This window comes from Apodemus sylvaticus, chromosome 7 (genome assembly GCF_947179515.1).
Source record: "Apodemus sylvaticus chromosome 7, mApoSyl1.1, whole genome shotgun sequence".
NCBI lineage: Eukaryota > Metazoa > Chordata > Mammalia > Rodentia > Muridae > Apodemus > Apodemus sylvaticus.
The window spans coordinates 51119362-51136357 of record NC_067478.1 but is presented as its reverse complement, the minus strand read 5'-3'; the positions used below and the strand labels follow the sequence as shown (position 1 = coordinate 51136357).

Below are 16996 nucleotides of genomic sequence, written 5' to 3'. Positions count from 1 at the left end.
GCCTGAACCTCAGGGCAGCGAGGGACCAAGGGGCTCGCTCAGACCTGGGGCAAGCTGAGTGAATGCGTCTACATGCTGAGTGGAGTCAAATCAGTGGGAATAAATGAATGAGACCCAGTGTAGGACAGCACAGTACAGAAAAGGGTCACAAATGAGCCCTCTAGAGCGGGGAGTAATGGAAATTAGAGGCTTTTAACCGTTGCAGATTATGGTGAGCTGTAGCTAACCAGTTCAGAAGCTGTTTCCCACCTATCCCTTCTCAATTGGTTGCAGACTAGGCTGCCCTGGATTCACATTGCCAGAGCACAGACCCAACCCAGAGGAAGGAGGCGCATCGAAGTCCCTCTTCTTTCCAGATGAAGCCATAAACAAGCACCCCCGCTTCGGGTGAGTGAGGTTCAGACTTGCGGTCTGGGGTGCAGTGTTTGATCTGTGACTTCCTCTCAATCACGTGCTAGATTCAGGAGACAGACATATATTCGTTCATGTCCCTTCCTACATGCAGGCTTGCTTTGTCCATTTCAGAGTCGTCCCTAAGCTCCGTAGCTCCTTTCCTCCACTTGGTTTACAGTTTTCAGTCCTGATTCTGCAAACTGAATTGGGAGGTTTCCTTTCCCTAAGTTCCCGCTGGGATCTCCCATCACCAGGTTACGCTGCTCTGACAAGGTCAGCGTGTACAGCACCTAGCATAGCATTCTCCCTATATCTAAGTCTGTCTTTAAGTTGATTCAGGTCCTGCACCAGCGTGATCTTGGGCTCATCTATATTGAAAGGGACAATAGGAGCGCTCAGCTTACTCCTTCCCCAGGCTCCCACAGTTGTCACATTCAAAATCTTTGTAAGGATATACCAAGACTGACTGACTGAGGGATCAAAGCAGTGACAGCACTGCCGATCGAATCATAGTCCTATAGTATAAAATTACTTCATCTATCTAAAGTGTTTGCTGCAATTTAGAATCAGTTTCAAAAATCTGAGAAGAGATTTTTTCCTTTCTTAGTGCTTTAAAATTATGTGTTTGAATGAGGACCAGTCACTGCGAGTGTTTGCTGACCATAATGTATGCATCGGGCTAGTGTTTTGGAACTGGGGGATTGAAGCAGGTGAAGAATTGAGATTCCAGTGATAACCAAACCTAAGGTCTTAAATTTGACTAAAATCATTGGAGTGTTCGTGGGAAATATTAGAATTAGCTGGACTATGGCTGCCCGTGAACACCTGAGCTGACTTGGATTAACAACAGGTGAGCAAGAAGGGATGGCCCCAAGCAGAGCGAAGGAACTGCTGCTAACCAGTCCTCTCTCCGGAAACCCTCAGGGTAGCGTGTCACATATGCCACGAGCCTGTCTAAGCGTTTTAGTATGAGGTAGGATTCAGTGCCATTCCTCTCAACCGGCTCAAGTTCTAATGTGGCAGTTTTGTTTGGTTGTTTTAGTACGCTAACAAGAAACATCCGGCATAGGAGAGGAGAAAAGGTTGTCATCAATGTGCCAAGTAAGTCTGTGGGGTGGGCTGGGGCTGGGCTGGGGCAGCATGTCCAGCGCCAGCTTCCATTCTCAATGCCTCTTCTTTTAATTAACAATGCAGTATTCAAGGACAAGAATACACCATCTCCATTTGTAGAAACATTTCCTGAAGATGAGGAGGCATCAAAGGCTTCTAAGCCAGACCATATCTACATGGATGCCATGGGATTTGGGATGGGCAACTGCTGTCTTCAGGTATTGCCTCGATTCCACAGACTGTCCTTCCTCTCTTTGTTATGCACTTGTTTAAAGTCACTTTCTAATCTGATTCAAAAGATAGCATGACTTCTGAAAAATGGTGTTGCTTTAGTAAAGTCTTTTGTAGCTGTATTTTGACTAAGAAGTCACAGTTTACTACAAAGGTGTGTGGTTGTTACTAAATTTAGTATCTTCTGGTAAACAAATGTTTGTGAATGCCCCTTTTAGATGCCAGATTTTTTACTGCCATCTAGTGACACTTTGAGGTGTTACATAAGGCTCAGATCTCTATTTCTGAAAATGACCTCTGGTGGGAGAATCCAGTGATTTATGATCTAAGGGCAAAGGTTGTTTGGCATTTATATTTTTATTCTTGTGCAAAGCTACCTCGTGGGTTAAAAGGAATAAATATTTAACAGCCTTTGCCTTGCCCCTGGCTAAGTTACATAAGAAATACAACAGTATTTCTCTGTTCACAAAATTAAAATTTTTGTTGGGCCTAATCAAATAACTGATGGCCTCCTCAGCACAGTAGGCACAAAACTTAGCATTCTTTTCTCAGGGCTGTAGCTATACACACAGCATCAGTTGTCACGTTAGCCTCCCAACTGATAATTCAGATTTAATACCCAAGTCAGACTTTCCCATGCTGTACGTTTCTATAACATGATAAGGAAAAAGGTGGTTTGTTTTCTTTTCATATTTAAGTAGAATCAGGTATGTGGCCTCCCAGGAGAAGCCAGAGTGTTCCCTTAGGAATGGTCACACATCATTTAAAACAAGGCTGACTTTTGACTGTATTATCTGCTTTCTTATCTTAAATACAAACATTTCTGGAATGAACCATTAATTTGTAGCACTTAAAATACATGACTTCAGTATTCTGGGAGTGCTCTGGGAACCCAGCCCTTCCTTGGCTTAATATTAAACCTGGGTCTGTCAGGGTTACACAGAATGACAGTCTCTCTTGACAATTTATACAAATAGTGAGTCCTACTTGTGGGGATTAGCATTTCATGTGTAAAGAAAGACAGTTCTCTACTCTAATGTATGAGTTTAGTACTTCCCCCAACACATCCATATTCCACTTCAAAAAGTTATAGTGACAGAAAATCACTATGATAAAGGACATGAACTCACAAGTAGCTACGAAAGTCCCTGCCTTAGAACTTCTGACTGGGGCCTCAAGGAAGTAGTTATTATAGAAAAGCACAAAAAGAACTGGAAAGTAATTTTTTAGTTAATGGTAGACTTAACTGGACAAAATGAAACTCCTCCAAATTTGTGAGCTTGCTGAGTGCTATAGTGCTTGCCCATGATCCCAGTGCCGTGGAAGGATTGTGCGGTCGGCCAGCCTGGGAGCCATAACCAGACCCTTTCACAGAAAAATAAATCTTTATCCTTTATGGGTTTTGAGAAACATTTTATAAACAGAAAAAGGTCATGGCCTGATGGATTTTTGTTTCTTCTTATTATTTTACTTAAGAAAATTATGTGGTTTCAAAACCAAATTCTAGGTAAATTTTAGATTTGGTTTTTAATATCCATGTTTTCATAGTTCCTCCTTTTCCTCATAATGACATCTCCTATGTGATCTATTAAGAGGGCAACAAAAGCTAGCGCTTCCCTTTGTTAAGGGATCAGAGCTCCTTGGGTTTGCTTTCCCTACCAAAGGCACCATATACAATGGGGCACCACTTGACTTGATCCACATAGTGTTTCAGCTCTGGAGACAGGAAGGTAGTTACGAAATCTATTTAAGATTAAGCAGGAACTGTTGTTAAGCAGGAATTTTGAAATCCCAGACCCTCCTCTTCATAGATTTTTCTAAACCTGGGTTTTCCAGGATGTACTTAGGAATCCTCTGTTCTGTCCCAAGCTACCTAAGGAAAGTTGGTCAGATACCATCCATTATAGTTAGTATCTTTGCAAAACTAAACATAGCAATGCACAGTAGCATACCTAAGAGTCACAGGAAAAACGTAGATCTACTAAGAAACGCATGTCTAACATGGTCTGCATCACAACACCCTGAAATCCTTGGCTCTTTTACATCGCAGAGGTTTTAAAGTCTCTCAACAAAGCTTCTCTCCATGTTCCCCTCTTTATCATCCTCTTTCCTTCATGACTTTCTGTTAAATTAGTTTAGTAGGTGACAAACACTGCCCCACATTCTTGGGACAGAGCATCACAACAGAGTCCTGGTGATAGGTGATTAGGACCCCAGACAGCAGTGCTCTGAGTATCCAGTTCCATTCCACACTGAATCCTTACTACATCAAGTGTGCACATGCACACCAGAGGCTGACCTCAGCTGTCGTTTCTCAAGCATTGTCCACGTTGGCCTGGAGCTGACAAGCCCTGGGAATCTGTCTGCCTTTGCCTCTCCAGCTCCAAGACTATAAGCACATGCTACCACACCCAACTTTTGGTGGGGGTTCTTGAGTGTTAACAGGGCAAACACTTTACCTTCTCAGCTGTCTCCCTGGCCTCACAAATTGTTGGTTAGTCTCATGTCATTGGAGAAGATGCCTTGCCTTGCTTATCAGTGGCCTTATCTCCAGCTCTGCTCAATTTTTACTGTAACAGTTGAAACTTTTTTCTTTAATGGCTACAGTACAGCTTCACATTGTCTTAATCTGTAGTGGCTAGTGAATGTCATTACCTAATGTGTTACTCGCTTTAACATTAACATGGAAACTACAGGAAGATCAGGATACCAAGTTATTTAAATAATTGTTTCAGAAGACAGTTATCATAAATAATTCAGCAGATGTGTCCCCCATGGAACTTGTTTGATGATATGTGGGGTGTTGAGATAGACAGTTAAACTGCTGGAACTAAGAGTCGTAACAGTAACACTGAGAGTCTTAACAATGCTTTCATCAGCCACTGTTATTTAAGCACATCAGTTATGTCCTGCACAGTTGTGCTGTTTTCACAAAATGTACTCCTTGGTTATCACTACCACCTTTCTCTGTGAAGGAACTCAAGACTTTGTTTCCTTGGGGTTATTATTATAGAGGATTTGTGTTAGCCAATGTGACTTTCCTCTTATTTTCTGGTGCCTACTTGCTCCTTCTGAGGTTTCCTAGGTAATCTTCCTGAATTTGGGGCGTTGTCAGAACATACACTCCAGCATAGATTTTTTCCTCTGAAGTCCAGAGCCTTGGAAACCTAGCTGTTCCCAGGACTTTTTCACCCCTAGCATCCAGTAATCTGCACGCCACAGCACCTGTACCTCTTATCCTCTAGCCTCTTCTTAGAAGGCCCTAGGAACACCCAACACAAGTCTCCCTCACGCTCTGTCCCATGGTCCCCAGAACCCTCCTCTTCAACTCTGGCATGCCCTTCTGCTAGCCCTGAGCTTCTCCCTCTCAGACCAATGATTTCACTCTAGTCCCTTCTGGCCTTACCACCTTCCTCATCCCCAACAACCTCACCCTACCCTGCTGTGCTTGGAAGTACAACAAATACACCCCTCGAGTTTACTTAGACATACACCAAATATATCTCTCCAGTGTACTTAGAAATACACCAAATACACCCCTCCAATGTACTTAGAAATACACCAAATACATCCCTCCAGAATACTTAGAAATACACCAAATATACCCCTCCATGTACTTGGAAATACACTAAATATATCTCTCCAGTGTACTTGGAAGTACACCAAATACAACCCTCCAGTGTACTTGGGAAGCTACCCATAATGTCACCAAACCTTTTTGTTTGTTTGTTTTTTGGTTTTTTCAAGACAGGGTTTCTCTGTGTAGCCCTGGCTATCCTGGAACTCACTCTGTAGACCAGGGTGGCCTTGAACTCAGAAATCTGCCTGCCTGCATTTAAGCCCTCTACTATTGGGAGCCAACAAGAGGCTGAGGCTCTGTTGCCTTTTCCAAGTCTCTCTTTCCTGGCTTGAGAGTGGTTTTGTCTGGTACTGGTGTTTATGAGTTGTCCTCTCACAGTGGGACATGGTTACATACATTACCCAAGCCAAGGTCATACCTGGAACCTTCTCATCTGTGCCGTGACCACCTTCTTTTTTTTTTTTTTTTTTTTTGAGACAGGGTTTCTCTGTGTAGCCCTGGCTGTCCTGGAACTCACTCTGTAGACCAGGCTGGCCTCGAACTCAGAAATCCGCCTGCCTCTGCCTCCCAGTGCTGGGATTACAGGTGTGCGCCACCACCGCCCCCGTGACCACCTTCTTTTCTCCACCCACCGTCCTTCTCAGATTTACTGTTTCTGGGCTTGATAATGACTTATGTTGTTTTAATAATTTCTGTTCTCAAATAGGTGACATTCCAAGCATGCAGCATATCTGAAGCAAGATACCTTTATGATCAGCTGGCCACTATTTGCCCAATTGTTGTAAGTAGAAAGTATGTCTTTCTTTAAATATATCTTTATAGAAAATAAGACCACATGCGATTTAATGAACTAATAACACAGAAAGAGCACTGAGGATAAGAACAGTTCTTCTTGTTGCTAGTACTATGTTTGAGTACGACCATCCTTTCTCCCTCTGCAGTATGTCCTTGTGCTGTAGAAGGGGTGAATTTAATGAATACAGGACTTGGAATTCTTTCATGTACATTCTATTTATAAAACAGTAGCTGGGAGTACATAAAGTGGAACACCAAGGATGATGAGTGGGTGGGGCCTTCTCTGTGTATGAAGCACTTTGACCTTGCATTTGCCGCCTTGTGCTTTTAGATGGCTTTGAGTGCTGCATCTCCATTTTACCGAGGCTACGTGTCAGACATTGATTGTCGCTGGGGAGTGATTTCTGCATCTGTAGACGATAGAACACGGGAGGAGAGAGGACTGGAGGTAGGAACCATTATTTTTTAACCTTAATAGATCTTTTACATCGTGCAGGGGACGTGTGCATATTGTAACCACTTGGCATTTTGAAGTCTCCCTTAGATGTTTACCTTCTGGGTGTTTACATCAGGGAAGAAGATATAGGTGGTGAGCCTGGCTTTGTTTTAAGTGGGTATATGAGGAGGAGGGTGCTTGGTTTGAATGAGAAGTCAGTTTTATCCTTGCTAGAAATCTGCAGTAGATGTAACTTCCTTGAAAAATATTGCCCATTTTGTGCTATAGCAGTAACACTGACAACTGTTTTACCAAAAGGCTCTGGCCACCGCTTTATGTCCAGTAGTTTCTGCTAGGAAGCTGGGTGATTTTCTCGTTTGAAGGCTTAGGCTTGCCCTGTAATGTCAGGCTAGCATTATTAGTAGCATTTCTGGCCATGCTGAACTGTAGTAGTGTGTCCCTTTAACTCTGAGCACCAGGAGCGTGCATCACCACCCACCTCAAAGAGCCAGATAGCCAGGTTCATCCTGGTAAGACTCTTCAGGAAAAGGACCTGCCTGGACATCAATGCTTTTAAAGGCTTCCACAAAGGACATCTCCACTAAGGGCATTTCTGCTCTGGGCCTTTGAACATATCCTATAATCTTGTTGTGTATGAAAGGGAAAGGGTTGAGGAGGGTGTATATACCTCAGCACATGGTAGAGGCCAGAGAGCAACACTGTAAGTCTGTTTTATCCACTCTTGAGTTCCAAGAATTGAATATAGGTCCAATTCAAGTGTGCTTCTGTCTAATTAATTACCTGTGTGTTAATTTGAGATCATTTCTTGTGTTTTAGCCTCTGAAGAACAATCGCTTTAGGATCAGTAAGTCTCGGTATGACTCAATAGATAGCTACCTGTCTAAGTGTGGTGAGAAGTACAATGACATCGATCTGACCATCGATAAGGAGATCTACGAGCAGCTCTTGGAGGAAGGTGAGCAGCGTCCCCACATGCCTTGTTCATATATGCACCTTTTGTTCTTCAAAGCGCTTTAAACTTTTGCTGACTCCTGGTCTGGTTTCTGTTTTTAGTGTGAAGTCTCTAACTTTTCTTATGAGGCTGCTTGTTCCTAAAGTTTCAAGTTCCAAATACTTGTGAGATCTTCTTGACTTTTAGCAAAAGGAACTTGTTGGAGCTCTGTATCTAGGTCCACACCAGTGCCCAGCAGGCATTGTGTGAGGAGTGAGTAAACTCCGAGTCTTCCCCAGTGTCCATAGGATAAAACCCTGGGCAAGGTGAGAACACTGAACCACCCAGCCATTCCTAAGCTTCTAGACCCTTCTTCAGTCTGTGGACTTAGAAATTGTACGCGGCACTTTGCCCTTTGCAGTTAGTCCACTGCGGTCTGTCTTTGTAGGCATCGATCACCTTCTGGCCCAGCACGTCGCACATCTCTTCATTAGAGACCCGCTCACCCTGTTTGAAGAGAAAATACACCTAGATGATGCCAACGAGTCTGACCATTTTGAGGTATCTCCCATTCAAATGGATTTCACTCCACAAACTAAAGGAGGCTTGTTTCTGTGCCTGTGAGGATTAGTGACAGGAAAATGTCTTTCATTACCTAGTGCAATACAGAACGAAGAGTAAGAAAAACTAAAGGATGAATTCAAAGTGCTTCTATGACTCTTCTAGATACTTCTCAATTCTGTGAAACTAAACACCAGCAGCATAGAATAGTGTTGCAGACATGCCCTGACTTCCAGGAAACACACTTTGTTTTCTCACAGGTCACATTTGACAAAGCATTTAAGTTAACTTTTTTGTATTTGTAAATTGGGAAGTATAAGGTATAGGTAGACATTTGAATAGTCTTTGTCCCGAATTAAATACATGTGATCTAAACGTGTTTTAAGTGTGTAGAAAGTTGGTCTCATCCTTCCTTTTTGCTGTTATAGAATATTCAGTCCACAAACTGGCAGACAATGAGGTTTAAGCCTCCTCCTCCAAACTCCGATATCGGATGGAGAGTGGAGTTCCGACCAATGGAGGTGAGCCCAGTGCTTCAGCCCAGACACTCCCTGTGGCTCCCACCCTTCCAGTGCTCTCTCAGAGGGCTCTGAGTTTATCCCAAAGCAGTAGGAATCCAAACTTGCCTGTGAATGTCAACTCCAAACTCCTGGGAGCTGATCTCAGAGTGTGGACCTGGAGAGAGGACTCCAGCCCCAGATGGGGAGGACGGAAGTGCTTGGGAGCAGTGCATGTGAAGGGCTTGCGAGGGGCAGCTGGGCGGCCAGTCGATTCCTGACATTTCTGCTCTCATCTACAGGTGCAGTTAACAGACTTTGAGAACTCTGCCTATGTGGTGTTTGTGGTACTGCTCACCAGGGTGATCCTCTCATACAAACTAGACTTCCTCATTCCACTGTCCAAGGTAAAGATGGGTGTGCTTACACAGATGAACACAGACATGTAAATGCAATTACTTGTCTGAATTCCACTGGTCAGTTTTAACCGGTCTTTATGTAGAGTTCTTTAAATCATCAGGATAAATTGTCTCTGGTTTTCCTTGCAAGCCTAAATCTAAGGTTTAGTTTAAAAGTAATGGTGAGGTGATCCCACAAACTGGAGCCATTTCCCTGATAATCCCATTGGTCAAAATTAGGGTGACTGGTAGGCTTGCTGGTAGAATTCAAGGAAGGTTTCAGAAGTGCAATCAAACTTAGCATGTTTGCAGAGGATGTGGTGGCATGGCTTAGCAGAGTTTCACACACACCCCCCCCACACACACACACACGACACAGAAGATGCTTTCTGGAGGGAGGTGGCCAGCGAAGCTTCTGAGCGTCTCTTTGCTCAGGTCACAAAGCTGTGTAACCTGAAGAAGCCCTTAATGTGGTCAACGCCATGAGCCTGTGGGCAAGTGGTGCTCTTGGCATAATGGAGTGGAGAGGTGCTAAATGGGCGCTGGCAGGCTCTGCTGCTGTGGCTCCAGTCCAAGATTCAGGCTGCAGAGGAGAGAAAGCAGCTTTGTCATAGCAACCTGGGGGGTTCTAGAGGCTTCGGTAGGTGTGGGAGTCCTTGTGAGCTACTAGGGAGAGAAACAGTTGTCCTCTGACTATCACATGTATACCATGTACCACATGTGTGGCCCCACTGCTCCACATATACTTAGTAAATAAATAATTTGAATTAAAAATAAAATATCTGGGAGTAAAGCTCACTAGCAGGGCCTTTGTCCAATGTGTCCATGATTCTGATCACAACAAAGAAGAGTAAGACAGAAATAAAAAGCCGTTAGTCATCAGTGCCTGCGTGCGACAATGCACCTAAGGTCTCTAGCACTTGGGAAGCTGAGGCAGGAGGATCACAAGTTCAAGGCCTCTTTGGCTCCATAGCAAGAACCTGTGTCAAACATAAAAATAAATAAATCTATATAAAATTTTCCATGATAATCTTCAATTCTAACATGTTTTTTTACATTTTTCTACAATTTTATCAGAAATATTTCCCACATAAATCTTCAATTTTATCATAAAATGTTTCTATCCCATATTTCAATTAATTTAGCAATGTTTTACATGTCTACCACTTTACTCCTTAATTTTCTATGAAAATTGTCAATTTTAACGTGTTTATCTGAAATATTTCCGTGTAAATCTTTAATTTTATCATAAAGTGTTTTTACTTCCCTTTACTTCCCTTTTCAATAAATAAAATTTTAAAAAAAGAAAAAAGTAAATAAACAGTATGAAAAGAGCATTTGTTAATTCTAAACAATTTGTCTCAAGAACAAGGAAACAAAGAGAGAACACATCTTAGTATTATAAAAGTGCAGAGAGGACTTCCCACAAAAGGGGAAGGCAGAAAAGATAAGCAAGGACAGACACAGACATGGGAGATGACTGTACAGGTAAGGGCACCTGCCTCCAGGCCTGGTGACCTCAGCTCGATTCCCAGGACTCCCGCCCACGTTGTCTTCTGATATAAACACACAAAGATAAATATAAAAATCTTTTTTATGAAGAAACAGGTAACATCAAATTGCAACATTCTAGAATGTATTGCTTTTGTAAGACATTCTCAAAACAAGGACAAATGAGGAAAGTAAGAGAGCCAAAATGAGAGGTTACAATGACCTCTTAAAATGATGACAGGAACAACCAAATGCCACACCAACTAGAGTTGTGGTAGGAGGCAGGTGGCTAGGGACAGCAGTGTCGATGCTCGTCCATGAGGTGCAGCATTGGCACTGGCTGTCTACACAGCAAAGTGCAGTGACATTGTTGGAGGCATTTAATGCGTGTAACTGCATGAGGCAGGAAACTGCATTTGTAAGCTGTTTCTTCTGTGGACAGGTTGCTTATGGTCTCGGCGCCTCCTTCCACATAGAGAATAGGGCCAGCTGGGTCCCTCACAGGTGACCCACCAGGACTGTGAAACATCAGCACAGGCACTTGTACAGGTTAGATCAGATAAGTCATGCCAAAGAGCATCTTTTGTTCACATACCTTGAAGACTGATAAAAATCAATCAAATTCTTTACTTCTCAAAAATAGACATTTTCTGAAATGTATTCCCACTAAAAGTTAACAAAATACTACTCAAGAAAAAAATGGTTTTCCTACTAGATCTTGAAGTAAGCTGCAGCTTGAATACTGACGGCAGGAGAATTCACAGGGTGAATGTTGCTGGGCCAAAACTAGCACAAAACCCGAGCAGAGGCCCGAAACCTTGGAGCTGCCCCAGCCATAGCTGCAGTCGGCCTAGGACTTGAGTGCTCTACATGGTCTAGATAGCCACGAGGTCTTTCATATGCCTTTAAAAGCATCAGGGAGTAACAACAGGTTCTTTCCATAACCAGTGTGGGAGGAGGTTAAATGATCATAAAAAAATGAAACACTTTGTAACCCAGCTGGAGAGATGGCTCACTGGCCAAAGTTCAGGTCCTCCCCATCCTTGAAGCAGGGTGTGGAAATGCACCAATGGGACTTGAGTTCTTCAGGTGGAGACAGGCGATCCCAGGCTGTGACCAGCCAGTCTAGCAGAAACTGTGAGTTCCAAGATGAGAGAGGGGTTGTGATGGAGAAAGGCACTCCAGCATCAACTGTGCCTCCCACGCCGGCCCTCCAGTTTGGGGTTGTGTTATGTATATAAGCTAGCATTACTGAGAGTTGGAGAGGCCATTCAGTTATTAAGAGCAGGGACTAACCTTCCAGAGAACCCAGGTTCTGTTCCCAATACCCACATGGCAGCCCACAACCATCTGAAATTCTAGTCCCATGGGATCTGATGCCCTCTCTATCCTCCAAGAACAATGCACAAACATGGTGGACAGACATACAGACAGACAGACAAAACAGCCTACACATAAAATAGGAAAAAAGATAAAGATAACATTATAGAAAATTTAAAAATTTATCGAAGAAACTGAGAATTGATGAATGAGACTCTGCCTATGGTGGGCTACCAAGTACCGCACAAAACAGTCTCCTGCCGCTTAAGCAAGATAGGGCTATGGAGAACACTGACTTTTCTGGCCTTTCTGTTTGTTTTATTTTGTAAAGTAAGCTTCCCTTAAATTCCCATTGTTTTGCACAGATACTATGTGACGAGCACATGGTCTGTTGCTCCTGCTGTGGAGGGTTGAGGGGCGATGCAGGCACTGGCTTGTTTAATCCAAAGTGTTCTGACTTGGTCCTGACTCCTTCTCATTAGGTTGACGAGAACATGAAAGTGGCACAGAAGCGAGATGCTGTCTTGCAGGGGATGTTTTATTTCAGGAAAGACATTTGCAAAGGTATCAGGTGCTTGGGGTTCTCGGGTCACTTGATGCTGAACTAGCTGCTGAGGCTCATCTGTGTCCCCTTGGGTGATGGCAGGTGGCACCGCTGTGGTGGATGGGTGCAGCAAGGCCCAGACCAGCTCGGAGCCAGCTGCAGAGGAGTACACGCTGATGAGCATAGACACCATCATCAACGGGAAGGTAGGTACGGGCTGCCAGCGTGGGGCTCTGCTGCGAGCACAGCCGGTCCGGCAGGGTTTATAACGTGTTCTTCTCGTAGGAAGGGGTGTTTCCTGGACTCATCCCCATTCTGAACTCCTATCTGGAGAACATGGAAGTTGATGTGGACACACGATGCAGTATTCTGAACTACCTAAAGCTAATTAAGAAGAGAGCATCTGGTACAGTAGTCACTTTCTTTTGTCTCTGACTCCTTGCGATGTCTGCTTCTGTAACATAACATGCTTGACAGTGTGTCACACTTTGGCCATGCTCATTCCCACATTAAGTGTACAGTTGCATACACCGTACAGCCTTAGGATTCAATTGAGAGAGCTTTTTATTTTCTTTTTTTCTTTACTGGCTCATGAAGTAGTGATACATTTTAAAATGTGGCATCTTCAATGTGATGTGGTGACGGCAGTGTCAGTTCAGTGTCATCTTTGTGTATTGCATGTCACCGTTATCTTTGGTTGGGCTAAGTAACCATGGCTCAATCAGGCTGTGCCACTGCTGTGTGTGCAGCTCTCGGCACCGGTCCCCGTGCCTCCGCCCAACTCCAGGCCCCTTCCTTGTCAGTTTCTCATGTACAGTGCCTCCCTGGCCTTGCTGGTGCAGTGCAAATGCTAACAACATCTAGACATAGGTCATCTGTAAGAGAAGATCACCTCCAGGATGTTGTATCTATGAATTCCCTTTTATCCTCTAATTATCCCTGTAGGGCCCTATAGTCCTTGGAAGTAGTTACAGATCAACAGCTTCTAGAGACAGCCCTCTGGCCAGCTCTTCTGACAAATACTGACTCTGTCTCCTAAGAACTGGTAGTGTCAGCCCGTGGGTGGCATCTTTGTGTGTGTGTGTGTGTGTGTGTGTACACATTTGTTGCTGTTCTGCAACTTGCCATTTGTCCCCAGCGGGAGTCCTTTGAATGTGATAAAAGCCTTCCTCTTAACCCTTACTGTGTGACACGCAGGTCATGCTGATCTCATTTTCAGAGGCTTGTGTTCACTAGTCATTAGTGAACCTACTTCTAAAAACACCCATTTCTTTTCTTCAGGAGAACTAATGACTGTTGCCCGGTGGATGAGAGAGTTCATCGCAAACCACCCTGACTACAAGCAAGACAGCGTGATAACGGATGAGATCAACTACAGCCTCATTTGGAAATGTAACCAAATTGCAAATGAATTGTGTGAATGTCCAGAGTTACTCGGGTCAGGATTTAGAAAAGCAAAGTATAGTGGAGCTAAAAGTGACCCTTCAGACTAGACATCCAGCAGAAAGACGGTGCGCTGCTCTTCAGTGGGTGGCAGGTGCAGCCCTGACTCCTGGTCCTCTCGGATGCTGTGAAGACCAAGGTGGCCTGCGCTGTTTCTGCGCCAGTTGCCTGCAAGTGACTAGAAGGTCCTTCAGTAGGTAAACCTGAGTTTGTACATGTATATACTAAAGTATTTTTATGATTAACAATGTATTTTAATAACATTGTATCTAAAGTCATAGTGAACTGGCTTGTACATTTTGAATTCTTAACTCTGGAGCAACTACTCTCTAAGCAGATCTGTAAATGTAATTGTACAATAATACCTGCATTCCAGAGTTCCAAATGTTTACTGTAAATCTTCTTTTAATACTACCTGGGACCTGATTCACTGAAATTTACTTTTTAAAAAAAAAAATGCTTTCTCGTACCTGTTTCTTGAGTCTCCCACCTCTTTTGCTGTGCGTAAAGTCACTGGACGGCATCGACGCCCTCTGAGGGCGAGGCACCTTACCTGTGACATTTCCTTTCCAAAGCAGCCCGCAGCCCCGCTCTCACCACTGAAGTGAGCTCCGCTAGCTCTTACGAAAGAAACTACTCTAGGATTCGTCTAAATACACAGACTCAAAGATAATTCATCTGAAAAGGAAAGCCCTTTCCTCCTATGTAGACCAAGAGCTCTGTCAGGTGGTGTCAGCTCTTCCATTACCACCCGCTGTCCAACCTGTGCTGAAGAACGGTCACTTCAGTGCAGTGGCCAAGGCTTCCTGCCCTTTTGCTGGGGCAGATTGGCAGGCTGTCTCCTAACAGCCATTCATTTCATTCCAGATTTTCCCTGGGAAGTATTCCGCATCCTGCTTGCTTTCTCTATAAAACTCACAAATCATGAAATGCACTAATTTTTGTGAATCAGGACCCTAAATGTTTAATTGTAAATAATTTGTTTCATAGATTGCTTTAGCTTTGTGTTATCTTTTTAATTGTTAACTAAATTTAACTACTTCTAAAATAACTGTACTGTAGATTAAGTCAAGCTTTACAGATATAAAATTTACACCGTAATGCTAATTTTGAAAGATTGCAATAAAGCCACTTCAGCTTAAAGCTTTAAATACTAGAATTGGCTCTATATCTCATTTACTCCAAAAATTAAAGTATTTTTCTACAGTTCTCTCATGTAAATTAGGTTGTAAGAAGGATAAAATGTTCATGGTATGAGAAAATAAAAGAATGGGATTCATATTCAAATGTAGTACGTGTATGAGTGGTTTCTAGGGTGTTTAGTTTGGATTGGGTGGGGGAAGGCATTGTTGTTTAAGTTTTGTTTTTTTTTTCTTTATTTTTCCCCCCGAGACAGGGTTTCTCTGTATAGCCCTGGCTGTCCTGCAACTCACTCTGTAGACCAGACTGGCCTCGAACTCAGAAATCCGCCTGCCTCTGCCTCCCAAGTGCTGGGACTAAAGGCGTGCGCCACCACCGCACGGATTGTTTTTATTTCTAACTATATTATGTGGCTGCTGGTTTGTGCCTACTATGTTTGAAGATCAGCCTGGCCTTGAACTCATTGAGATCCACCTACTGCTACCCCCCACCCCCCACCCCCAGTACTGTTAAAGCAGGAGCCAGTATGCCTAGCCTCGATTGCGAGGATTTCAGTGAGGCCAGATTGTGTGTTGTCATTTCACCGTCTCAGCTCTCTGATCCTTTAAGATGAGGACTACTAAGAAAGATGGCTCTCCCTCAGCAGCCTTCTCACAAGACCTGGGCTGTAGCAGAGAAACTGCTTTGCCTAGGAAAGCGAACTTTTCTTTTACCCTCAGCCAGTCTCATGCTGCTGGGACAGTGATGGCCTGGAAAATGTAGTCTACACTGCAGACAGTTAGACGGAAGAACCAACAAACCCTGCAGAGCTGTTCCAACCTGTCTGGATCAGTGTCTCTCCCCGGTCCCTTCATACACACCAATTTCATGGAGTATGTTTTGTTGGGTCACACCTTCCTGTATGTGAAGCCCAGACATAAAGGAGAGACTTAGGATGGATAGCACGCAGGAGTTACTTCCAAAACAGTGCTCCTCCCTTCAGGCAGCACCAGGAAACAGAAGGATTCTGTTTTGTTAAGGGATTTCATTCAGAAAAGTACTTCGGGGACATTTCCAAGCATGCTCCATTTAAGGTGATAATTTAGGAAGGAAAATGGGTGTGCTTAGTTCACGATGGCACACAGGTTCCGGTTGTTGGAACAGAGACGAGAGCACACACTTATTGATGTGCTGGGCTTTCATCAGTTTTCGCTGTAAATAAAGGAAAAGCCATGTGGAAGAAGCATCACTGAAGGAGTGCATCCCCAAGGGGTTCCCCTCAGCTTCCTCTGAGCAGGACGTACACGTAGGGCAATAACTTGTAGGATCCTCAGCAGCACTCGGTCGGCTCTGTAATCTATGGAGTGGACTCTGCATTTCTACATTGCTAGTAAGCTCCTGCTTGTCTGTGAATAATGACTCATCACCATGTCATGTCCAAGTTACAAATAGTCAGCTTAAAGCATCAGCACTCGTCCACCTTCAGTGTCTGTCTAGATTGTTCTGCTAAATTTTAAACCAAGCAAATTTCAGCCTACATCATAAGCTCTTCTCCACTCCCACACAGAGCAAGTATGACCCACACCTCATGAGCTTTACCGTCTAAACAGCATTCAGGATTGTAAGCCAAATTATAAACACTGACTTGATGGGTCAGAGGCACCTAAAATGATGCAGATAATTACCATTGCTCTTGGGTGCCCAGCTCCCAAGTCGTAAGGAGGTTACGACTCTATTGTTGAAGATGACTCCACATGCCTTGGTTTTAGGACACAGAAAACTTAATCTTATACTGTCTGGGAAACTATGTCCCTGCTTGCTTGCTGGCTGGCTGGCTGGCTGGCTGGCTGGCTGGCTGACTTGCTTTTGTAGTGCCAGGAAGGGCTGTATAGGCTGCTGGGGCAGAAAAAAGACGTCAGTCATCTTACCCAGTGGTAGACTAGATTCTGCTTGTGACAATACCTACCTACCAGGCAAGTTATGCCCCCACTGGATCAGATTTGAGGCCTGCTCCATAGCAGGGAGCTAATGCCTAGTACTGCAAACACAGTGCTCAAAAGCCAATGGTTAGAGACGTTAACAAGCCCAGGGGAGAACCCGTTGCTGCTTTTCTAAATGATCATGTC

At 43.8% G+C, this 16996-nt stretch overlaps 1 protein-coding gene across 2 annotated transcripts in view; it reads left to right on the top strand.

Annotated features, from left to right (window-relative positions):
• The window catches only part of Gclc (glutamate-cysteine ligase catalytic subunit), a 36544-nt gene extending 21502 nt beyond the window's left edge, over positions 1–15042 (top strand). Inside the window, exons 4-16 of one of the 2 annotated variants that reach the window (XM_052187778.1) lie at positions 274–387; positions 1436–1494; positions 1588–1721; positions 6021–6095; positions 6441–6557; positions 7383–7521; positions 7946–8058; positions 8487–8579; positions 8858–8962; positions 12247–12328; positions 12411–12514; positions 12594–12714; positions 13590–15042. In XM_052187778.1, coding sequence (XP_052043738.1) covers positions 274–387; positions 1436–1494; positions 1588–1721; positions 6021–6095; positions 6441–6557; positions 7383–7521; positions 7946–8058; positions 8487–8579; positions 8858–8962; positions 12247–12328; positions 12411–12514; positions 12594–12714; positions 13590–13801 — 1468 coding nt within the window. In that variant the 3' untranslated portion in view covers positions 13802–15042. The remainder of the gene's footprint in view (positions 1–273; positions 388–1435; positions 1495–1587; positions 1722–6020; positions 6096–6440; positions 6558–7382; positions 7522–7945; positions 8059–8486; positions 8580–8857; positions 8963–12246; positions 12329–12410; positions 12515–12593; positions 12715–13589) is intronic. The other variant, XM_052187779.1, reaches the window with a different exon arrangement.
• The last annotated feature ends 1954 nt before the right edge of the window (positions 15043–16996 follow it).